Here is a 26,037-nt window from a genome sequence, read left to right as displayed (position 1 = left end):
GCAACATTGTTCAATGGAACGACTTTTTTGTTGAAGGTCACCGCATCTGCTTAAATTTTGAACTCCTCGATCAAAGCCTGTGGCAGTACATGCGGGACCGGGGGAACCGGGTTCTCCCAATAGGAGAAATCAGGACAATGTTATTTTGGCTCGCAAATGCTCTGTTCCACCTGGGTTCTTTGGGAATAGTGCATGCTGACCTCAAACCTGGAAACATAATGGTTGTGGACTGCTATGAGTGTCCCATCAAAGTCAAACTTATAGACTTTGGCTTTGCATGTCCCGCATCTACAGTGATTCCTGGTGACTGTGTGGGGACGGTTGGTTATAGAGCACCCGAGGTTATGATTGGTAGTCTATTTAATGAAGCAATAGACATGTGGTCCCTGGGGCTGGTAGCTGTGGAGCTTGCTACAGGGCTTCCTTTCTACCCTGCGAGAAACAATTATGATGTTTTGAAATTCATCATACAGACCCAGGGACAGCCACCAGGGCCCTGTTTCAGGAAGCCGGTTTAGAAAACTCAGAGTGAAAAACGATACGCAGGGTTGAGTAATCCCGAACTGTCCAACTCGGAATATTCGGTTTCAGAAAGGCTGATAACAATTAGTTCAGTCAACGCGGAGTTGCTTTAACCCCAAGTGAAGCGCGCGGACGAGGATACATAAAGCCCTGATAAGCGGAGCACAGATTAAGCGAGTCACCATGGAGACGGAGGGAAAGAAGGCGTGATCAATGTATTTTACAGCGCTTGAGGCCGAAATTCTGATGGCAGCATATGCCGATAACACGCAAATTCCGCGGAAAAAAGTAACACAGCCACAGCTGCGAAAGACAGGGAGCATGCATGGCAAAACATAGCCGACAGAGTCAATGCGTGAGTGTTAATTTAAACATTGATCGAGGGATTTCCACCCATTTAACACGTTATTTTATCATATGTTATTTTATTTGTTATTTTATACATTTTATTTTGTGATGTGATGTGAGCGCAGGTGCAACCCAACAGGCCCCAAACGTTCCTGGCAGCAAGTAAAAATGAAATATAAAAATATAGTCCAAACAGGTAAGGTGTAATTGTATTATGAGCCATAGTGCTTGGTCTGTTTGTCCCATGTAAATCAATTGCAGTTAGAGGCTACATTAATTTTCTTTCTGTAAGCACTTATTGAAATTATCTGAGCACATTACAAGTACATATTTGCTTACTCTGTATGCTCAAATGTGGCCCGTTATAGCCAACAGAAAAAAAGCGGAGGCCCGAAAAACAGGTGGGGGTCCTCCACCACCACCACTCACAGAGGCTGAGCAGTTGGCCCTCAGCCAAAACAGTGGGCGCCCTGTGGCCGAAGGCATCTCTGCGGGGACATCCTCTGAGTCAATAACCCCGCAAGACACAAGTGCCTACATAGGGGGTAAATCCAAAATAATACATGATGTGCATACATCCTTTCTTCACAGTCACCTTTGCAGTGCTACTCATTCATTTGATAAACTCTTTACCATAATGGATTATTTTGTAGTGAAGTTATTTTCCTACTGATTTTGCCTTCCCTCAGGCTTGGTTGTCTTTGAGAGCATAATGACAATGAAGTGTAAGGTGATTGTTATGTTTGTTAATTGCCATTTGGTCCCTTGTAAGTTATAAGTGACCTGTATAAACCTCATATTCTATCAGTTGATGGTGGTGGTGTACTGCATCTGGTGCAGCCTCCTGTTGAGCCAGACCAACATGCAGTTGTGAGTAATACTCCACAGATTATATGAGTGTACAGTAGAACAGCAATGTTGTTTATTTCTTTACTACAGGAAAATAATGAAGAAACATTGACAGCTGTTACAGAGGAGGAAGCAACAGAGACACTTTATGAGGTTTACATCTTTTAATACTTTGTGTACAGGAAATACAGGCGACCAATAAAGCCAGTTGAACAAAAAATCTGTTTATTCTTCTTTCAACATGTTGAGGTGATGGGTCAAAAGAAATGATTGTGACATATGGTGTCTCTGACTGCACTTCCATCTTGTATGTCCGTGGGAGGGTCAGGATGTTCATGGTTTGGATCACTGCTGATGTTTGGTTCAGAAGGACAGTGTTCTCCTCTAATTGTGGCAATGTTGTGAAGAATCACACATGCCACAATAATGTCACATGCCCTTTCTGGGGTGACCCTGAGTCTTTGCAGGCACTGGAACCGGGCCTTAAGCATTCCGATAGTCATTTCAATTCTGGCTCTTGTCCTGCAATTAGCCAGATTATATCGCTGCTGTGGGCCCGGTTCAGGGTCAGGGTAAGGGGTAAGCAAATAGGGTAAACATGGATACCCCCTATCACCAAGCAAGTAGCCAGTGAACTCTCCTAAGACAGAAGGATACACTTCAGTTCAAATGTCCCTGAAGCAATTGGTCTTTATATATTTTAAAGTATTCTCAACTCACCATGTCCAAATTTTGTGCTCAGTGTACATTCACGGAATATTTGTGAGTCATGGACAGAGCCTGGCCACTTGGCTTCCACATTTGTGATAATGTTGGCAGCATCATATATGATCTTCACAGTGCAGAGAACACAAATTAGCATCCATTACTATGATAAAATAATTTGTTAGTTTGAAATGCTACAGGGAACTATGTACCTGTACATTAATGCTGTGGAAAGACTTCCTGTTCACATAGTCTCCTTCATTTACTAAAGGAGCAATGACTGGAATGTGAGTGCCATCTATACAGCCAATCACGCCTGGGAACCCTGAAAATAAATGTAAAATTTAAGTAGTAGTCCAAGTATCACCACACCATAAATTAAGTTTTGGTCATCCTGATACCTGCAATTTTGTGGCATCCCTCTTTGATGAATCTTGTGGGTCTATGACCGGGGAACACCACAGACGTGTACAGGAGACGTTTCAGTGCAACTGTAACATTCCTGACTGCCCGACAGACGGTAGCCTTGGAAACGTGCTCAGCGTCACCAATATTATACAGAAAGCTCCCGTTTGCAAAAAAACGAAGTGCAATACAAATAATATGTACAGAACTGAGAGCATGTCCGCGATGTGTCACATGCGTAATATATGGCCTGAGGATGTTATCCAAATAAATTATAGATTGTGCTGAGAAACGGTAACGTTCGCACAGAAAATCATCAGGAAATGATAAAATGTCCAAACGCGCTCGAATCACTCTCTCCCGGCGGAGAGCTCTGCGGAGAATTTGGGCTTCACGATCTACTGGCTCTTCAAGGAAGGGACACGCCATGTCCGACACTTCCTACTGTCAGGTTTCCGACAAAGGGGCGGAGACAGTCAGGGTTAGTTGTAGTAAACCTGCTAGGGGGCAGGTTAGCTTCACGGCGTGTGTCGTCATAGTGACTCACTCAGGCTTCAGCTGAACTCGCTTTGTGAAACCGAAAACCCAGAGTTTTCGTTAACTCAGGGTATACTTACTCAGTTTTTCCACTAAACCGGCTTCCTGAAACAGGGCCCAGATCATGTTTTAGACTCTGGCTCATACACTGATAACTAAAGGGAGTGCAGAATTATTAGGCAAGTTGTATTTTTGAGGAATAATTTTATTATTGAACAACAACCATGTTCTCAATGAACCCAAAAAACTCATTAATATCAAAGCTGAATGTTTTTGGAAGTATTTTGTTATTTTCTGTATCACTGTGTTCAGCTTGGACAGGAATTTTATTTTAAGATGGCCAGCTTACAGGTTTCAGTGGGGTATGGAGGTGGAGGTGGATCACTATTTTTATAGGCTGAAACGTTAGAGCAGAAGTCAGAACACTATGTACAGTCAGCCTTCATTTCCTTATAGAGCAAGGCTGGAAGACTGAGGCATCGTCCAACTTAATAAGCACAATACTGCTACAAAACACAATACCCTGCATTGCATTTAATCAGCACTAACACCTTTACGGTAATGTTAATATTCACTGACGCTGGTTAAAAAACACAAAACAAAAGAAAGGAACTCTGTTTTTACTGCGTGACATTTGAAAGAAAAGGAATCAGATTCCATTCGTGTTCTTGTTTACGATGACACATCCAGCATTCATCTGCTAATCAAACAATGTCAGCACAACTGAAATTATAGTTTCCGTGTGCAGAGTTCACAGACGTGGGCCGTCAGTGCTTATCATGATATAATACTTTTGAAGAGGGAGGATTAAAAAAATAAATAAACTTAAGTGCATTCACACTATTGCTTTAAACCTTGACTCCAAATATTAAAAAAAGCAATGTATGTGCTCTGCATTTAGCAAATCTAATATATTTTGACATAAAGCACCCAGACCTAGTCTAGGATAGAGGGAGCCACCCCTTGTGTCTTCATAATTTGACTTTGACTTCATATTTCATGCCATCTTGGAATTTTTGTACTTAAATTATATTATTATTATTAAATTATATTATTATTAAAGTACAGGGAGTGCAGAATTATTAGGCAAGTTGTATTTTTGAGGAATAATTTTATTATTGAACAACAACCATGTTCTCAATGAACCCAAAAAACTCATTAATATCAAAGCTGAATGTTTTTGGAAGTAGTTTTTAGTTTGTTTTTAGTTTTAGCTATTTTAGGGGGATATCTGTGTGTGCAGGTGACTATTACTGTGCATAATTATTAGGCAACTTAACAAAAAACAAATATATACCCATTTCAATTATTTATTTTTACCAGTGAAACCAATATAACATCTCCACATTCACAAATATACATTTCTGACATTCAAAAACAAAACAAAAACAAATCAGCGACCAATATAGCCACCTTTCTTTGCAAGGACACTCAAAAGCCTGCCATCCATGGATTCTGTCAGTGTTTTGATCTGTTCACCATCAACATTGCGTGCAGCAGCAACCACAGCCTCCCAGACACTGTTCAGAGAGGTGTACTGTTTTCCCTCCTTGTAAATCTCACATTTGATGATGGACCACAGGTTCTCAATGGGGTTCAGATCAGGTGAACAAGGAGGCCATGTCATTAGTTTTTCTTCTTTTATACCCTTTCTTGCCAGCCACGCTGTGGAGTACTTGGACGCGTGTGATGGAGCATTGTCCTGCATGAAAATCATGTTTTTCTTGAAGGATGCAGACTTCTTCCTGTACCACTGCTTGAAGAAGGTGTCTTCCAGAAACTGGCAGTAGGACTGGGAGTTGAGCTTGACTCCATCCTCAACCCGAAAAGGCCCCACAAGCTCATCTTTGATGATACCAGCCCAAACCAGTACTCCACCTCCACCTTGCTGGCGTCTGAGTCGGACTGGAGCTCTCTGCCCTTTACCAATCCAGCCACGGGCCCATCCATCTGGCCCATCAAGACTCACTCTCATTTCATCAGTCCATAAAACCTTAGAAAAATCAGTCTTGAGATATTTCTTGGCCCAGTCTTGACGTTTCAGCTTGTGTGTCTTGTTCAGTGGTGGTCGTCTTTCAGCCTTTCTTACCTTGGCCATGTCTCTGAGTATTGCACACCTTGTGCTTTTGGGCACTCCAGTGATGTTGCAGCTCTGAAATATGGCCAAACTGGTGGCAAGTGGCATCTTGGCAGCTACACGCTTGACTTTTCTTAGTTCATGGGCAGTTATTTTGCGCCTTGGTTTTTCCACACGCTTCTTGCGACCCTGTTGACTATTTTGAATGAAACGCTTGATTGTTTGATGATCACGCTTCAGAAGCTTTGCAATTTTGAGACTGCTGCATCCCTCTGCAAGATATCTCACTATTTTTGACTTTTCTGAGCCTGTCAAGTCCTTCTTTTGACCCATTTTGCCAAAGGAAAGGAAGTTGCCTAATAATTATGCACATCTGATATAGGGTGTTGATGTCATTAGACCACACCCCTCATTACAGAGATGCACATCACCTAATATGCTTAATTGGTAGTAGGCTTTCGAGCCTATACAGCTTGGAGTAAGACAACATGCATGAAGAGGATGATGTGGACAAAATACTCATTTGCCTAATAATTCTGCACTCCCTGTATTTCATAAAAGAAAACTACAACGGACAGCGCTGGACATTTAAGACCGAAAGACAATTTCAAGATGAGACAAATTATCAGTCCAAGGACACTCGATACATAAGACTTAACTGTCTCGATGAACTCAAACGACTACTGAACGTTAGCTGTCGGGGAAATATCCAACATTTATCTGTCAGCCTAATCAAACAGATGTTGGCCTTGGATCCAAACCAGTGCATAACACCCTCAGAGGTTCTCCACCATCCCTTTTTCAACCCAGGCCTGCACTGAGTATCACAGGAGGACAAAACCTTGTGATCTCTCAGCAGTCTTCAAAACAGAAAGATCACAGAGAATCAATATCCAGCATTGCTTCAACCCCAGACAAAAATGACAAAAACACAAACAGGGATTGGAAAAAGGCATTAACAGCAGATATCATTGCAAGAATTAATTAAGCTGCTCCAATAATGATCACTTTGGCTTTTCTTTTTTTTTTTTTTTAATTTTCACTCCCCCCACCCCAACCAGTCGCGGCAGATGGCTGTCCCTTTATGAGCCTGGTTCTGTCGAAGGTTTCTTCCTTTTAGAAGGGAGTTTTTCCTTCCCACTGTCGCTCATTGCTTGCTCATAGGGAATCAGTTGATGGGGTGGCCAAAACTCTAGGGCAGGAGCCCCCAATCCCAGTCCACGATGGCTGGTGTCCCTGCAGGTTTTAGATGTGTCCTTGATCAACCACAGCTGATGTAAATGGATAAATTACCTTCTCAACGTGTCTTGAAGTTCTCCAGAGGCCTGGTAATGAACTAATCATGTGATTCAGGTGTGTTGACCCAGGGTGAGATCTAAAACCTGCAAGGACACCGGCCCTCATGGACTGGGATTGGGGACCCCTGCTCCAGGGGAACTAGCAATTCTTGTGAAAATTTAAAAGGAAAAAAAAAAGCCTAAAAAAATAAAAACAACTGATGAATATGTTCTTGAACTGAGGCACAATTTTGCATAAAATCCATTAAGTAATCTCTGTGTCAAGTTCTTAACAATATTCAAAGCGGAGCAGCGGACAACTTACCATTACATCGGTCCTTCAATCAGACCTAATTTGATCCAAATTGGAAATAAACTGGATGTTTATTAAATAAACCAGCTTTAAGCATCATCTAATTGTTGTTTGTAACTCTTTTTAAATATAGTGCAAACCTTTAGCCTCCTAGTAGACATACATGTTTTATAAATGGGAAAATCCTCTTTTCTTTAGAAAAGTTGAGCTCTGACCTTGAAGTCAAGGTCCCTGAGATTTAAACCTTACAGATTTTCAGTAAATGCAACCATGGTATTGATTTAAAAATTCTACATTGTCTCGTTCTTGAGTTATTGCATTCAGAAACTTGGGTGTCCACAGCACCCCGCCATATAACAGACTCAAAAGATTATGAGGTAGGGTTTTTTTGGTTTGTTTGTTTGTTTTTTTTCATAAAGACTACAACACAAAAATAACACAATTGGGAATATTATTGTCATTTTTTAAAACACTATTTTAATGTTATCTAATGTAGTGCAAAAAATAAATAACTAAATTGATAACTGGCACTGAGTCTTCTGTGTGCACACAGTCTGCATCAACACACAGGGGAACACTGAGACTTCAGAAGATTTTCACTGTATTTGTCTATTCAGCCACAACTTTCAGATTTTTCACATAACAAGCAGCATGGATTTTGTCCTCATCATTTCAGCTAGAAGTACTTTATAAGGTGGTCTTTCAAGTGAACATTGAACAGGGTTTGTACAGGTGCTTGAAATCCTTGAAAATGCTCATTCAGGATTTAGACATTTTTATATAATCCCCCCATTTTCAAAGGCTCAAATTGAATTGAACAAGCAAGTTTTATGGTTAATAATTGACTGTTTGGAGTGTAGAACTAATAGATATCAAATGTTGTTTCCTCCTTTACTGTATCTGACTTCAGTTCTGGTTGCTTTTGCACTGTGAAGCTCTATCTGGTCAGCTTATGACTCCCCAAGTCATAAGCTGTCCCCACCCTAACTGACAGACTGAATTGTCGTGAAGCCTCTCTGTTTCCATTCATGAAGATGTCTCTTGATTGTAGTCTATCACAATGACATGGCAGTCTCCTCAAGATATGTTCATACCTTGAGTATTGAAGGGCCTGACTGCATGTGGTTTTGTGTTGTGCAGAAGCTTCAGCTAATGAAGGAGCATTTTGCCCTACAGTAATGTATTTTATGATCATTTACCTTTTACAACTAAATAATTGAACAGCAAAGTTGGGCTCTAATACTTCCCACAAGTGCAGTAACCACAACAAAACTAGTAACAACCACCAGAGAAAATAGAAACTTAAAAACATAACAGATCAAAGAATAACAACTTGATCTCCTTTCAGTGATGCCTTTCTGGAAAAGTATTTGTCAAAGAACAATGAGCACTAGATTTCCACTAGATGGTGTTGTAGTAAAACACAAGCATAACCCTCATTTAGACAATTTAACCTGATACACAGTTTGTGACCATGTATTTACTCTTCTGGCACTTTGCTTTCACAATTTTGTATTTTTTTCACTACCTTTTGGCATGATCACCTTTTAATTTGTTTCTCACATTTGTGACAAAGAGACTGCACTGGAGGCAAACAAGACTGTGTAAATACATTCAGCAAGTTGGATTAGTTTCCAGTTTCTGCTGAAGACAAGCAAAAACCAGTCACTTCAGAAAGATGTTCAGAATAAAAGCTGTAAAACTGCCAAAGAGCAGCACGTGAAGGTAACCGACATGAAGATAACAGGGTAACAAATGCAAGTGAATATGAGCATCTTTTTATTTCGCAGCCTTCCGTAAAGATGCTGAAACACAGTTTATTGCTGTTTATCATGAGAGCACGGGTCAGAGATAAGATCCCTCCAGGCTAAACCCTTTAAATCTAAATACAAGCCCAAACCGATTGTCATATTTGCATGCCAAACACTGAGTAGCGCACAGGCCTAGCACTCAGTATTTACATGAAAACAGGAATACTTATTTTCTGTTTATGTAAGAATATAAGGGTGAGAACTGTGTGTCCATGTTCTCATTAAGTAATCCTTCCATTGTTGTCACTGAAGCTTTTGTCTGGCTGTTTATTTATATCTAAAAGCAAAATGACTGTTTTTGTATTTTGCTGTTAAAGCCGTCGCTCCTCATGCCAACCACACCCCTGCAGCAGTTCATTTGTACTGAAAACGCTTCGGGCTCTTTAATTATTTTGGTATCAAGTGTGAAATTAGAGCTGTCATTGCGACAGGGGCCCATTTGATTTTAATTACATGTCTCTCTGGGACCGGGGCAATGAGCAAACTGCTTTCCTGGATCCCATTTCACCTGATGAGGCAGACACGGGATCACTTTTCTGTTTTAAATATCTCGAGCTGTACATTTCAGCTAACAGCTGCAGCGGGCTATCAGCCAGTCAGCATTCACCTGTCTGATTCCCACATGATTTTTTTTTAAGCAAAGATGTAACCAGGAGCTTTTTTGGAAACTATCAGAGATAAAGGGCAGAAATGACCTCCAGATTATTTACCTGTGGCTAAAGGGATTATTTTCTGTGCACTTTTTGCAAGTTTAATCTGTGTGAAGGCATTGTGGTTTGTAATTTCTCCATTCCCAACTGTAACATTAGAGGCTGTTCCCGTGTTTTTACACACTGCACACTGATATGTAACACCTAAAGTTTGGGATTTTGAGACAGAAAAGTTTGTTTGGAATATAAGACATATAAGACATTTAAAATAATGCAGTTAAATAGAGTTTCAGCTGACAAAGAGGCGTAAGCTTCTATCAAAAAACAAAAACACGAAATAGCGGTTGTACAGTATTGCAATCAATTTTTATCTCAGTCTAATTTGCTAATTCAGATTACAGAGCTACACGTGTTGTGAAAGTAAAACGTTCAACCACTTTGCCACCTTCATATTTTCAAAATGAATGTTGCGACATGAAATAAAATGAAACCATCAACGATTAAGATAGAGCCAAATTAGACTCGATTAACCCTAAATGAAACGAGCTTCGCGTAAAAGCTCACTTTGGGCACTTTGAATTGGGATACTCCCTAAAAATGAGCACAGGAAACACAAATGGGTTTACACAACTTCTTTTTTTACTGAGCATTATAATTTTTTGATTGCAAACTTTATATAAAGTGTTTGGAGAAAGATTTTCATTGTTTTTCTCTGTTTGGGAGCAATTGTATTTTTTTATTACCATTTTATTAATCATTTATTCTAGTCAGATACCTTTTTTAGAGGCCTGAAGGTGCAAAAAAACAAACAAACACTGACTCTAATAACTAATGCAGGATATTTTTCCAGCCTGATCTATTAAAGCCTTGCAGTATGACAAACGCTGTGAAAAGTGATTAATAAAAGGTAAGATAAGATATCTTAATAATTAAAGGGGAATTCACAATTTTACAGAAGCAGAGTGGACACAGCTGGAATAAACAGATGCAGCATAACCTAGCAACAAAAATGCATACTATACAAGGTAGAAGAAATATCATATGCACATCGTTGGCATTTTAGATCCCAAGTACCAGCAAAACAGTAAAACAGTGTTTCATTGTGGGCTACAGAGATGATCAATCAAATATCGATCATATCGATACCAACTTTGGTATTGTATCAGATCATAGTTCAGTATGTTGCCCACTGTTAACCAATTTTTTAAATTAAAAAATGTATATGGTAATTAAAATATGTTCTAAATTTAGCAAATTAATGTTGATTCATCTCATAAACCACCTTTAAAATTTATAAATATCTGTATCCGCATTGGTATCTGTGATACTGGCCATATAATTACTTGTTATTGGCTACTGGGTTTATTTTTCCTTTAACGAAGGAAGCTAGACCAACAGAATTTAAAAATATAAAATATTTTCTATTTTATAATATTTTATAGAAATATTTTTATCTGGGAAATTGAATTCAGTCAGTTTGGCAGATTAAATAACCCTTTTCTGTTGTAGTTTGATTGTAAACAGCTTCACTGTGTCCTTACGCAAGTGGCTGTTTCTGCTCTACGCTACGTTTTATTTTTATTTATTCACATTTTAAACCCCTGTAATAGGCCCACGAAATGCCGCACATTAAACCACACCTTTTCCCCCTTCTCTTTCTGCGCCGCTACTTCTGACGTCTGTTGACACTGCTACGTTTACTTTAATTCACCTGCTACTGTCCATCTGTTAAATACCGCAGGGACACCAAATGCAAAGTGTGCCTGAAGTTTGCATCATCTGCTCTAACGTCCCCAGCTTTCTGCCCCACTCCAACTTTATAGCCCTGCACTTACCCTGCCGCGGGGGTTGGGGGCGTCCGGGAGGAAGAGGAGGGGAGGTTGGGGGGAGGTGGGAGGGCTGGCCCCTGCTGATTCAGAGGTTAGGAATTTGCATCTGATTGCTGTTTGTCAACCAATGATGTGAGTGTGCAAACCGGAGAGTCTCTCCACGCCTCTCTCTCCCTCTCTCTCTCTCTGTCTCCGTGTCTGTCTAGCGCCACGCAAATTCTAAAAAACACAATTACATGCGCAAGCCGATCGAGTGGGTGTCATGCAGTCACATGAAGCCACTTCATTTCTAGTCGATATACATGCTAATCACCTCTCTTCGACCTCGTTCCGGGGCTTTTTCCTCTGCGCGTAACCGGTGAGAGCGAGAGCACTCGGGATTCAGAGTCGGAGAAAACAAGGAATGTTTCTTCCGGTTCTGAGGAGTGAGAATACCGAACGGAAGCCGATGTGGTAAGTTTATTTTCTCTCTGTGTCTCGCTCGCTTTATTTGTGCTCGAGCTACCCTTTAAACCCCGTTCACTTTTCCGTGGCTTCCTCCTTGTGTTTGTCTCGTCATTTATTAGAAAGGACGCAGTTTTTTTTTATCGATACGCTTTCAAATGTCTGATTAATTGCCTATTGCAAAGGTAGCGGATGGACTCAAGGACCGTGAATCACTCACAACGGTTAGATATTAACCATACGCTGATTGAAAGGGCACTTTTTTGTAAACTATTCCCCCAACACCCCTCAAATATTTATTTATATATATATGTATATATATATATATATATATATATATATATATATATATATATGTATATGTGTGTGTGTGTGTGTGTTTATTAATACTATGAAGGGTAAAAATAGAAAAGGTTGTCATTTTAATAACTAGCAGAGTTAGTCTCTGGTGTTACCTGGTAACCGTGTCACCGTAGTAATAAGGGCTATCAGTCGATTTCTGACCGTTACGTTGTCACTTCAACCACGTCCCAAACGTAAAGCCGTAAGTTCACACTGCAGGAGGATTAGTCACACTACACACCGGCTTCGTTACGTGCCAATAACAGACAAAGCGCTTTTTTCTTGCTGTTAAATCTTCGCGGCTAAAAGTGCAAATTAAAGTATGTGTGTGGGGGTTTTAAATAAACGTATATAAATATATGCATATATACATTTTGAACGACGTCTGACGCCGCGTCCCGTAGAGCTCGAACCCACACCGCCATTACACATCCACTGTATGATTGTGTAACATAAGTACATCCCATTGCCCTTTAAGTTAGATATAAAAGCCAGCGCATGTAACTGCAAGTACAGCTGGGGCCTTCACTGGAGGTCTGGCTGCCATGTTCTGCATTAGCTGGGAGGGGACGAGAAGAGAGGTGGTGGTGGTGTTTTTGCAGGGGGGAGTCACCGGAGACCAAAAGGTGGCTTTATGGACTACTTTGAAGCAGGTTTTTAAGACTGCTTCATGCCACTCACTTTAGTAAGAGCAGGCAGCCCCAAAGGCCTGTGCTAAGAAGCAAGGTTAACATATGTAGCTCCATAAGACTCTAAACCACAGTCACGCGACAGTGGACGTAAAACCAGGTTTTCCTAATCTAGCTCTGTCCTTTCACATAAAAGAGGCGGAGCTGGAACCAGATGACCAATAGCAGACATGGACAGGGTCAGTGCTGCATTTTTCCTCCGAAGAAGGAAACCAAACCAACGTAATTTTAGCTCTAGCACAGAGCAAAAAGCATTAGTTTTACATATTAGAGCGGAAAAGAAGAGATGAATGTTGACTGTGTGAATTCCTGCGTTAATAAGCCTTTCAGTATCAATGCCAGCTTTTTTTCTTAAATTATCTGACTACCTGTAATCACAATGCTTCAGGCTAAAGAAGTCTTGGTAGTATAGGGAGCAAATAGATGAACAAATAAAGACCTATCAAAAAGTAAGTAGACTTTGCAAATCTTATCAACAAGTAAGTACATGGCATAAGTGCTCCCTCTCTCTGGATTATGTTTATATAAAGGCCTCTAGGACAATTTGATGGCTGTGAAATTGCCTACAGCCTGCACTAAAAAAAGGAAGAATGAATGAATGAAGCCTCTCATCAAGGAAGTTCTATTCGTTCAGGGGTGACATGCTTTTCAAAGGCTTACACACATCTGTCAGTCAAAGCACAGACTGTCAGGTTTCCAGGTTAAGAATTGTACCTAGGAAAGAAGTTAAATACTTACACTGAAAATAAAACTGTTAAACCTGAAATTACTTCTGAAAACCTCAAACCTTTCTTGGGAGTATGGACTACTCTGATGTAAAACAAACAAACCAACCAAAAACATAAAAATGTAAGAAAATAGATGTACTTAAAGATGTGAAAATAACCCTACACGAGATGTCTGAATGAGATGATCTTCACTAGAGTTCAAGGGTTTTTTCAGTTTCTTACACGTAAAAAAAAATAAAAATCCCGTAAGTTGCTGACATTTCTGTGTAAGTGCAACTCTGACGCAGCTAGATAAAATCAAGTCCAGTCAAAAATATTCCAAAGAAAAGTCGCGTCACAGTGGTGGCTTGGACACAATGTGCCATCTTGAGTGCTACAGCATGGTAGTGGGAAAGTCCACAGTATGAGCCCTGCAGACTGTTTTCATGTGACGTCCGCAGTTGTGAAAAAGGGGGACGGCTAACGTTTCATCCAAAAGAGTCGAGAGGCCCTCAAACTGTATTTCTCTCATAATAGCCTGTTTTGTCTCACGAGGAACCTCGCAGCCACAACCAAAACTGACTAACATTTGGTTTGTGGTTACTGTTAAAGTTTCTCCCCAAGTAAAGGGGACAGTGGAGTACAGGCACAGGAAATGCCCCTTAGAGTACATTTGTCTGGATGACATTAAACATTTATGACACGAAAAAACAGTCAAGTCTGGTTTCACTGTCTTATTTAAAGGTGGTTTTAGATGCTTTTCCCTTCCATCAGGATGAGTGATTCTTTGTAAAAGTTTTTTTTAAAAAAAAGGCTAATATCTTTGTGCTATTAATCAAAGGATTAGATTCAGATTCATGATTCTCTGTTGCAAAAATGCAACAAAGTGGTCCATTGTGTGGTTTGAGGTCACAGGCACGGTTTTGAAATGTTCTTTGTGTGGTCATCAATTTTGCAAAAGTTTTCAGCACGCACACAAATTGATGGGAGGACGGGTGTTTTTGAAACCCAAAAAGGTGAACCAGGAGAAGACGCCGCCAGGAAGGTTGAGAGCCGTCCCGCATCTGAGTGGGCATAATTACTTCTTAAGTTGTTGCTGACAGACACAAAGAAAGTGTGAGCTGCTGAGTCGCAGAACTTGGCATCATCTTAACAGAGATTTCCAGGTCCTGATCATGGCACCCACGCCCCACCATTCCTCAATCACCTTAGAAAAACTGCACCGCTAATCTGTTTGGTCCCCTCTCCATATGGTATCCTTTGACAGCGGCATAGGGAAAGGCAGCTGAACCAAGCCAGGCTTTTATTTTACATTGTGATTGGCTCATTGTAGATTAGAAATGAAATGACTGGCATTCAAAGCAAAATGTAATGTGTTTCTCACTCATTGCTTGGTTTTTTTTGTTTTTTTTATGTTCCATTTATTATCGTAGGCGATTGAGCCTGCTATCATCTAGATATCAGTCCTGCTGACACATGTATTGTGGGTTGGCCGATGGCCACGTCTGTCTTCTCATTGCATTGGCTTCTACTGATATGCCTGCTTTCTGTTGCTGGTTCCCGGAGTGTGTTTTCTGTTTTCTTTCTCCTGCTGTTTAACATAGTCCCTTCTGGCCTCTTCTTTAATCTGCTGTTTGGGATTCTCTGTATTGAAACCATCTCAGGTTCATGTAACACCTTATATATTAGTCATGTGTGTTCCATGTAGAGCCAGACTTCTGCTTTTCTTTTAATTCACGTTTTCTTCTTCTTTTTGTCTTAAGGAGTTTGTGCCGCTGGTAGGTTCACACCTCACTGTTTCTCACCTTGCCAAATGCACATATCAGCATGAGGCAGTGTCACGTTGTCATTTACAAGCAAAAATCCACATAGCTTCCTGTCGTCAGCGGTGCCTGATCTCAGCCCAAGTGTATTTGAAGATCATTTGGAAGTAGTAAGTGTCACATGCAAATAGCTTGTTCAGTTTGCCTCCGAGCATCACGGCTGAGTGAACGGCAGACACTGGCAGTTGGCCACTAAACTGGTTAGTGGCTGCGAGTTAATGACAGGAAGACATGCTCAGACAGGCCAGACAAGTCTACTTGTTTTCTTATCAAACTATAAACCTTTTACTGTGTTCAGGGCTATTTTCTTGCTTTAATTTGTCACCCTTCCTGCAACTCCCAAGGGGTGTGGGCTTTGGCTCAAGGACTGCATTGACTACTTGAACGCTTCTGTATCAGCAGAGACTGTATTACTGTGAATGTTGAGTGCTGTCTGCACACCACAAGCCTTCCTGCTATTAAAGTAGTGGGAGGCAGCGCGGCTTGGCTGCCTTTCAGCTGTTCTTGTGCCAAAAGCTGCTTTTCTGAAGGCACTGTTCAGCACGTGGGCCTTTAACTGTAGCCAAAAAATGCAGGGGAAAAAAACCCATACAGTTACTTCATTACGTGGGCTCGAGTCATGAGGGAATCCCAGCAGGCCTGACAGTGATGTAGGCAAAAGGAAAGGACTAAGGCTTTGGGATGGCCCGCAGGTCCTGAACCAACCTGCTCAGACAGATGTAAGCTTTGTGAACGCAGTGGGTTCGGCGCCAGACAGGTGCCCCGTGCTCATCTGCCCGGATACCAGGCCACAGCTGCAACATGTTGACGTGTCCATCAGACCTGAAGCATTTCTGTTACATTTAGCATTACGTTTGTGTCAGCTGGCACTAACAACCCACCCGAGTAATCAAAAACTAATTTAATCAAATATAAATCCTTTGCTGGCAGATCAAGCTGCTGGTATTTATTAGGCAGAGATGTTTAATCCACATCTAATACAGAACTGACCACCAGCAGTGGTTTTTTTCCTTTTCACTGTGTGCAAAGAAGTCTTTATCTTAGGTTTCCAATCATCCATCAACCGTGTACACACAAAAGGATGGATTGTAAAAGATCACAATGTAGTGACGTGACCATGTAGTCTCTATATAAACCGACAAGTTAATCCAGTTTTCATGCCATTCAATGAAAAATACCCCCCCTCCACCTTTCCCATGCTAGACGAAGCGGCGTCATATCATCACTCTGGAGCCACAATGGCAGTGCACTGAAACCTGCGAGCTGCAACACGCAGCCTGTCTCCTGAGCTTCTGTTTTTCATGGCAAAGTTCTGACCTGGTAACTGCCTTTATAGTAATCACTGGAGGTACTAAAGTAGTTAATATTAATATTAGCAGTACAGGTGGCTTGATTAAATGCACTAATTGTATTTAAAAAAGTAGTGGGGTTATTTTTGTTTTGTTTTTTTAAACCATAAAGGGAATAGACACTTAGTAAAGTACTGAAAGCTTAAGCAGAAATGAACATGGATCAGTGGACACAAAACAGCTGCCTAAAATGAAAGCACTGATCTGTTGATGTGACTTGTTTGTTCACTTTCTCTGGAAGTTGTTTCAGAAAACTGTTTCTTTTTTGTGTTTTTTTGTTTTGTTTTGTTTTGTTTTTTTCAGGATGCGGTTTAGCTGCACAAAAGAAAAATGAAAAAAAAAAGCAAAACAGAACAACAAAGAACTGGTACCAGCCGGTACAAATGAAACTGTCGAGCCATGAGAGAGTTAACCATAAAAATACTGATGTCATCTGTTGTTTTCACTGCAGCACAGACTGCGTTAGCCTCCTTAAGAATGGTCTGCGTCTCCCCACCAGAGCTGTCGTCACATGAGATTTATGTCTGCTCCTGTAATAATACAGTGTCTGCTCGAAGCTCTCGTAGGGTTGTAACATGGCAAAGTCAATATCCACCAGCGAGGCATTATCAGCAGCAAACGTTTCAGCTGAATCAGCAGAGACCTCTCTTTTTTTAATTTGAATGTTCAGCTGATAACTTTTCAGGCAGTTAGGGACGGTCTTCTGTCTAACAGAGAAACATTTTCCTTGTCAGTTGTTTGGCCTTGAAGTTACATGTGTCTGACGTGCAGAAATGCAAACCTTTCCACACACATGGTAACATGTTGTTCCTGTGGTTATTCTATGACCTCTTTTAAGCAGCTCGTATTGTTTTTTTTGTTTACCTGACTTACATATATCAGTATCCAGCCTTATAATTGAATCTTTTTATGATTTTTAGGATTTCCTTCCATTTTCCTAGAAGTATTGAACCTCAGCAGTTTTCCTTTCGCACTGCTTACAGTTGCTTATTAATAATAATACTACTCATATTGTTTCAGAGTGTTTCAGACATGTGAGCAAGGAGCAGTGACTTTCCTCTGTTTCCAATTGACATGCAGAGGCTTTTTACATTTCCTTCGAGTGAAATCAGAACACTGTAGATCATACGGTGGTTTTAGCATGCAAAACACTATTAGCCTCGCTTGCGTCCACAGCTTAATCCTGTTGCTTGATGGCCACAGATTTCACTGCTGAGAAGTGGATCGCTGGATTATTGCTGCTATATGCCCACTTAATTTATAGCATAGCTGGCGCTAATCAGATTTGGCCTAGACTTGCTGGTAGGGTTCAGTGGAAAATACGTGACCGGCCTGTGCGACACTTCCTCAATGATCTTGTTGTTGCTCCACTGGGGTTCAATGGAGCCTGTGTTATTGCCTTACGAGGTAATACTGCGAGGAATGCAAGAGTGAGGCATAATCAAGACCAGCACCACTAACCGACTTTTTGCTGTTATCCCCACCCCGTTCCTTTTTTTCCCTTTTTGTCTAGATTCAGAAGTAATCGGGAATCCTTTGCTGCAAACATCTGTCATTTTAAATTCTATCCTCAGTTAATATCCAAGCAGCATGTTAACTATTTGAATGCACACAGTGGACATAAATAAAGACTGAAAAGTACACTTTATTGTGACTAACTCAGTTGATTCTCTTTCTTTATTGCAATAGTTGTTGTGTTCCAACTAAAATATTTGCTTACCTGAAATTATAGGCGTGTTGTTCATTTCAGTTTCAGGTTAACAGCCTTTCCGGTTAATGTTTTGCCTCAGGAGGAGAACGCAACTTGTTAATTAAAGTAACGATTTCTGCCTATTTCTTAGTTGCTGCAAGTAATTGTGTGCGAGTATTTTGGCTGTTCAAGTATATGTTTATTTTATTTAAAAGGATCATATGTAAATTAGTGTACACAGAAAGCAGCTTGTATACATAAACAGTTTGAAGTAGAATGGGTGTGGTTGCATTTTTTTCTTCTTCTTCTGTGACCTCCAGTGTGTAGTATTTAAATAATTTGTGTTACTTTATTTGTTGAGAAAAGTGTGTAAACTTTGCTGCAGAGAGCACCGTGGTGTAATAATCTGATAAATTCAGGTGTGATGATTGAGTCGACGAAGCGTTGATATTAAAAGTAAAGACAGACAGAAATATTCAGGAGGGGCAGGCAGACGTATGTTTGCCCGGGAATGTTGTTGATAATATCAGTACAAAGCCTGTTTCTCTACTAACGTAACAGTATGGTACAAACTATCGATGCATGACAGCACGCTGAATGATATAACAACTTGCAGGATTTCAGTTAACCCGCATCGCGTTAAAACATCGATGCCATTTAAGTCTGTCTAACGTCCATTTGGATTGAGCTTGTTTTTTTCTCTTTTGTTTTTTTTATTTAAACTAGATGTAAAGAAAGAACGTACACCACGAACCATCTACGGAAACTAAACCGAAACAACTTTTACAATGTCTCCCACCCACTCACGTCAGCGAGCAATACGCCGAGACGAGGCACAAAAAGCAGATTACAGCTTTAAAAAAATCGAATTCTCAGATTTTTAGTCAAGCAGAACAGACAGACATTCATTTTAATATCTAGTTTCAGGACCTGCAGAGACCTCACACGGCTCATCTCAAACCGCAGATGTTTTATCAGGAACAAGGTGGTTTGTTGTTTCAGTACATGAAAGGAAATTAACACTTTTATTCCAAATGTGAAATGCAAGATAAACAATCTGCAATCTTGCTGGCACATGAACGTACCCGCTGAGGAAAAACCCTTGGGTTTTAATACTCCTCTTTCTCTCTGAGAATTTCTTTCTTTCATTGCTCATTGTGGCACGCATGCCATCTTGGAAGAGAGTTCTCACATCAGCATAGAAATGTTTCATCTCAAGTTAAAGATGATCAATTGAACAGCTTTGTATGTATTTGCTGTGACACCCTCACCTTCCACGCTCCCCAAGAGGACAGATGTGGCCAAAACCTGGCAGGAAAATAGCCAGCATGGCATAACAGAGCCACCAGATCCTTCCTCTGTGTATGGGGTTAAGGGTTCAGGGTTTTCCTTTCATTTATCAAGAGTCTGTATGTGCTTGTATGTTGAGCCAGCCTGGGTCACTTTATCTTGTTGGAATTAGACCCTTAGCTCCCATTCTTATCACTCTGTCCTGTTTGCTCAGACCTTGCAGTCTTCCACTTCCCAAATGTGGGTTTAAAAAAACAGGGTTAACCCATTAGCTGCTAGTGTTCTTTTTTTTATACCCCATTCATCCAGCTGCTTACGTTTCTGTGCCAGTGGTTCCTCAATTTCTCTCACCCACTCATGGTTTCCTGCTATCTATCCCAGCAGGTAGTGTCTACTTAGACTTAGCTGTTAAATGAACCCAAGGAATATATCCACACAAATGCCAGAGTCTTTTTTTTTTTTTTAAATAAGTGGACTTTCTTCCAGAGGTTTTATCGGTGGTCCCTGTGAGATCTATTCTTCATAATTTGGTTGTACATATAAAGTGCTGTTCTATATAATTGATCCATTTGTTGTAAATACAGACTTGGAGGCAGACTGTTGCAGTTTAGTCCAAATGGAAGACTAAACCTGAGGGGTTAGCAGTGTGTAGCTCGTATGCCTTATAAATAAATATTGGAGCCATGTTTCTGGTTTTGAAGCACTGTGGGAGGCAGGTGACAGAGGTTGCTGGATGCGATAAATACTCATGACTACTTACACAGGAATGAATGGCCATTGTGCCTGTTCCCACCGGCTACAAAAGCCAGATGTTGGTGGGGTTGTTGTCCAGTAAGCCCTCGTAAAGGTGGCAGTAAAACTGCAGAGGAAGTTGTCTGCTGTTGTCAAGTTCTCAGAAACTCCTGAGTTAACCCCTTTTCCCGACATACTGAGATATGGAAATGTTTCCCAGAGAAGGAGCAACACCATGGTATAATTTGGTGTAAATGAGTTTGTAAAGCATTTTGACTGTCAAAAAAGGAAGACAGACAGGGCGTGAAACCTGTTTGTTTTCTTGCCACAGGATCTTGTACACACAGAATTTCTTAGTGGAGCAGCAGCTTCTAAATATTCTAAATATTACTCATAACTAGTCGAAGACTGTGTGGAGACATTTCCCCCATGAACGCTGATTTCTCACGTGTAGTACAGTACAAAGAAGACCCAGAAGGGGGTTTTAAGGGAAATCACCCATTGCCACTCAGACAGCTTCACTGCAAATTTCACAGCAAGCTGTGGTCTAGATACTAAATGCTTTATCACTCACTCAAGAGTCAACCTCTGGCCATTTTGCTGCAGTTAAAAAGGAGTAGTGGCAGTGCATCAGTTCTTTTAAGCGCTCTTAACTCCCCGAATCCTGTTGTTAATAAGTACCCAGCTTTATGATTCCAATATAAACCAGAAGGTCCCCCCCCACCCCTTCTGACCGGGATTTAAAAACTAGTCATCTAGCTACTCTTCACAAGTCAGAGCTCCAAAACAAATAAAGGTGTTCTTGAAATAATAGCATCTGAAATGATCCATGGAAGCATGAAAATGTTGTTGTTTTTTGCTGACAGACAGCAAAGACGATTTAAAAAAACATTTGGCGCACAGGCAAAAATATGTGATGCTCATGCAAAAAGTGAGAAGCTTATATAGTTCTACTGCACAGATGTATAAGTGTCAACATCTTACTCGCTTATTACTTGTTTTTTTTTTTTAAGGTTTCCCACACATCTTTTTTTTTTTTTTTTTTTGAGCTTATGTGGTAATCAACAGCAAATATTTGAGGTTTTGGCAGATAGCAGGGAAACCAAGGAAAACTGAAGCTGATTTGTTGTTTCACATTAAAAAGAAATATCTTATCTCATAACTGAAAACCTAAAATCTGAAAAGCTGAATCTCTGGTTAGGACCAGACATAAAATGAGAAAAATTCGACAATATTCAGATTTTCTTTTAGTTCAGGCAGTATACAACAACAGCAATGTAGTCGTTTGCAATGCATATAGAAAGTCTTTAGAAGTAAGCGAACCTCCTCATTTGGGGAAGTGGAGAGAACATATGTAGTGGTGCAATATAATTTGCACCATCTAGTATGAAGGAAATCATGTTACTGATCATCAGTGGCATGAAACAAAGAGACCACTTCTGCTTCCCCCTGCACAGGAAGAGTCAACAGACGAGCTTTGTTGTAATCACTTCTGTCTTTGAAATTACATATATGACAAGATGACAGGGAGAGAGAGAGGGGCGCAGTATCCGGAGCTGTAATGCTCATGGCACAAACATGAAGTGAACACCAGAAATTGCGTGACTGTGATATGTGACTTCTTAAAAAAAACACTTTAAGCAAAATGCGCTATCAAGATAACGTGTGCGAGTGCGTTGTTGAATTTGTTTGTCATTTAGTGCTTTATTGCTACTGGATAGTCGAGAGTTTGCTTCCTGTCATTCTCGGCGTCTTTCCCCTTGGATCCCTCTGTAAATACAACGTGCACAAGTTGTTTCAGTCGAACCAGATCCAGCTCATTGAGGCGCCGTAATCCTGCTTTATTTTCCATCTGACAACTGCAGGCGTTCAGTTGCGTCTCGATTGCCCCTAAAGAATGCACTGAATCAATATTGAATATCTGTCAGCTGCCTTACTACATCTGCTCCGTCAGTTGTCACTTCCTTCGCCCTATGTGGAAACAAAGTTTCACAGCTCTTGTTTCCTTGCGCAACATTTCTCTTAACACCATGGTATAGAGTGGCTGAAATATTTCTATTGTGGTTTTTATTGGTGCATGATAATGTCGGGGTGAGGGGATGTAACTTGCACTATATCAAACACCTCTGAAGCTTTTCGAGTCTTAGTAGTGGAAGAAGTTTGTGCTTCTGAAGTGCATTTTCTCAGAATGAGCTGCAAGGTTTCAGCTCTGCTGCTGAATTTGACTTCTTGCTGCATCTAACTCCAGACTGTGACTCTGTAATACTCGGTGTATAAGAAGTGTATACTTATTTTGGAGGTACAGGAACATAAACGGCACCTAAATTTATAGTGTCATGTGCAAATTTTCATTCATCGGTCTGGTGTGTCATTTGTGTCGTGCACAATTAATTCTCTGTAGATTACTAATGTTGTGCAAATGTAAGTTGATCTTTCGCATGAGTCACACAGGTATAATGTTGCAGAAGCTGTTGTTTTCCATTTGAATGTCTTGTTGAGAAACTGGCTGATTGGAAAAACACATCTCTTGGCAATTGCCAGGATTCTTGTATTCCTTTCAAGTATTCACAGCTATGTAAACACAAGATATGGAAAAAGGTTAATTTTCCTGTGAGTGGCACCATGGCTTTCAGTTGGAAGCCTCAAGAAACTGCGGGCCTGAAAAGTGGATACGCTGTTTACCCTCTTGTGCCTACATGTAATTATACTACCAAACCCGTGAAACTCTGGTGAGATTTCCTGTGTAATTCCAGTTAGCCGCACGCTGGAGAAAAACAACCTCTGTGCTCAAGAAAATACCTGTAATGATGAGGTATGCTGTGCCCAGGTTTGCTGTGCTGGTCACATTTTCAAAGGGGATTCATAGATGTTGTCATCTGTAAGAAAAGCAAATGCAAGCCTGAGATATCAGCTGAAAAAACAATTATAGAACTGTGTTTGTGTGCCGCTGCGTTGCATGTAGTTGTGATACAGATTGAGCTAACCTCGAAAAGACGATCATTCATGCTTTCATTTAAAGGATACTCAATGAGTAGACGCAACACAAAATCTGAAGTTTGTGAAAGACAAAGCTCGTGCCAGATGGTGGTTATCGAGATCAGTTTCTTTCATATATTAGTCAGCATAGCCGAATGAGTACTGGCGTACAGTCACTGCTGCTTCTTGTCATGACTGGAGCTTGGTATGTCCAGCACCTGCACTTGAATTTCATTTCCCCTCGTGCTGTCGACTCTGCTCTTATCTGTATGTGACTGATCTAAACACAGCCTCCCCAAACCCACGCCTCTTAGCATTTTGACCAGATTCTAGGTTAGCGGGGTTTAGCAGGGGATCTTTGCGACGTCGTTACTGTCGATAGGTTGAAGGTCACTGCTTATAGTACAGCCTGCTTTGCATACCTGGGCACTTATGGAGCAGGTGTGTAGGAGAACAACGGCAACCTACGTGACTTTCAGAAAACTCCCCACTGTGTGTCTCACTCTTAAAGGGGAAAACACAGCAGTGAAGCCTCAGTGATGTGACACTTGTGTGAATATTAATTCAACCTGAGAGAGCGTTGTCTAAAATCTTTTGCCAGTAGGCTGAAATTCATCTTGACTCCTAGCCAATCAGGTAAAAAACGTGATGGTTCTTCCTGTGATTTCACTTCCTCTTGTTGTTGAGGTTGAAACAGTTTGTCCTGTTCCTCGCGTGTTTTGTTTTGTTTGACTAATCCTTCACAATGTACGTTGCCTTTAAAGACTGTGTATTTTGTGTTTCACAGGAATCTCGAATTACAATTTGCATTTTTGTTAGTAATATTAAACATTTTGTTCTCCTTTGTGTTTTCCTTTTTTGAGTAGACAGGGTAGCGCTGAGATTTTACAGAACTTTTGTTTATTCATAAATAGTGATAGTGAATAGTTTTCTTGCAGGATTATTGAAACCAGAAAATCAAAAATGGAGAAACTACTAGATGAGTATCACGGGTGATCTGAACAGGTAATGATCTTTACAGAGAGTGGGAAGTGGCAATCTGACGCTCTGTTCTTTCTCTTCCTCAGGTCTTTGTAGGCTGTCAGCAAAGACTTGTACTCCCTCCTTTACTTCCACGTCTTGTGCCTCTCTGAACCAGCCACCTCTGCTACCGGCTTCGGTTTCTCCCCAACTGTAGGAAAAACCACTGAGACAAGAGAGAGGCCTCTGTCTTCAGAACTGCAGCCAACCTCTGACTGCATGTCAGCGAGCTCCTCTTTTTTTCACCTTTCACTCCCCCTCAGAAACCCACATTTCATCATAACCGTAACCTCCAGACCTACAGCGAGCTGCTAGCTGCCTCCTCGCAGGTTCAGTTGGCTATTGCTCCCCTATTGTTGACCCCTGACTGGCCTTCGACTGGTGCTCCTTCAGCAGGGGAGGGAGGGGAAAGAAGGCCTCTGAACGCTTTGCCACTTTCCCTGGAGATGAAGTTGCAGGCCGTCATGGAAAATCTGCACAGGCAGCAGAGGGCCAAGCTACTGATGGAGCAGCAGCTACAGCAGCAAGCCGCCTCCCAACAGACTCAGGTCCGTATGGCCGGAGGGAATGAGCTGATAGGGAGCCCGGCACCTGAGACAGAGCAAACTCAGATAGCGGCTCTTGCAGCCATGCGTGCCGCGGCGGCCGGGCTACAGAGGGTGTCAGACAGCCCCATGTCGGAGCGCAGCAGTGGTGGTGACGAGGAAGGCGATAATGAGGACAACGATGAAGGAGAGGAGCAATACAAGGACATGATGGGGTCAGATGAAGAGGAACAGATGTAAGTGAATTTCTTTGCTGGACCTTTCTGAAAATTTTAGTGATTAGTTTCTGTGTGTAATGTAGTTTTTCAATATATAAATGTATTTGTGATGCACACAGCAAACAGAAATGGGACGAGGAGGACTTTGAAGGTGAGATGGAAGAAGACTTTGAGGATGACCTTGAAGAGGAAGGTCTGCCTACGGGTCATGATGCAGTGGCCCCTGGCAAGGGCATCCTCCTGCTGCCTCACCGTCAGCTTAACCCCCATTCCCAGCTCCTGAAGGTCCGTCCCAGTGTTGAGCAGGAGTCCCGCTCAGCAGTGGGAGCACATCTGCATTCACATACCACGCATAGCCATTTGAGTGGGCAGGACCACGGAGACTGGACCTACGAGGAGCAGTTCAGACAGGTACCATCACTTTCTGGTCCATTACTGTGTGGAGGTCTGCACCGACAATTAGAGGTTAAAGTGGGATTTGGCAGGTGGGGGAACCCTAAGGTCAGATGCGTGTGTGTGGGGAGGAGCAGCTACGTTGTGCATTATATAATGCCGTGTTACATTTGCCATTGTGGCTTGCATTTTTCTCCAGCTTGGGGAGCAAAATGATCACACACTAACATATGTTTTTTTTCTGTGTCTTATTAATCGAGCTATTTGAATCACTCAGTCCACTTCTGTACCTCGAACACACCTTTATATCTACACCATGAACAAATCACAGAAATGAGACAAAAAAAGGAAGCGTGCAGGCAGGATCTTGGAGTGACCTCACTGACTCTGTGACACTGGCTAAAATGAGCCATTGCAGTTTGTGAAAATGGAAATGTGCCAATCAGATTTAATTGCTCATTAACCGAAAGTGTCTGAGCACCATTCTGGATCATTC

At 41.2% G+C, this 26,037-nt stretch overlaps 1 protein-coding gene across 1 annotated transcript in view; it reads left to right on the top strand.

The window, feature by feature from the left end:
• Nucleotides 1–11,526: 11,526 nt before the first annotated feature.
• Nucleotides 11,527–26,037, top strand: part of arid3a (AT-rich interactive domain 3A) — a 41,958-nt gene continuing 27,447 nt past the window's right edge. The window contains exons 1-3 of the mRNA XM_085372403.1: nt 11,527–11,776; nt 24,433–25,166; nt 25,268–25,559. Of these exons, the coding sequence (XP_085228529.1) occupies nt 24,832–25,166; nt 25,268–25,559 (627 nt within the window). The 5' untranslated portion in view covers nt 11,527–11,776; nt 24,433–24,831. The remainder of the gene's footprint in view (nt 11,777–24,432; nt 25,167–25,267; nt 25,560–26,037) is intronic.

The sequence above is a fragment of the Diplotaxodon limnothrissa genome, linkage group LG15 (assembly GCF_057381915.1).
Source record: "Diplotaxodon limnothrissa isolate DT_005_m linkage group LG15, D_limnothrissa_male_GT1.1, whole genome shotgun sequence".
NCBI classification, from domain to species: domain Eukaryota; kingdom Metazoa; phylum Chordata; class Actinopteri; order Cichliformes; family Cichlidae; genus Diplotaxodon; species Diplotaxodon limnothrissa.
This window is presented reverse-complemented; position numbering and strand designations above follow the sequence as displayed.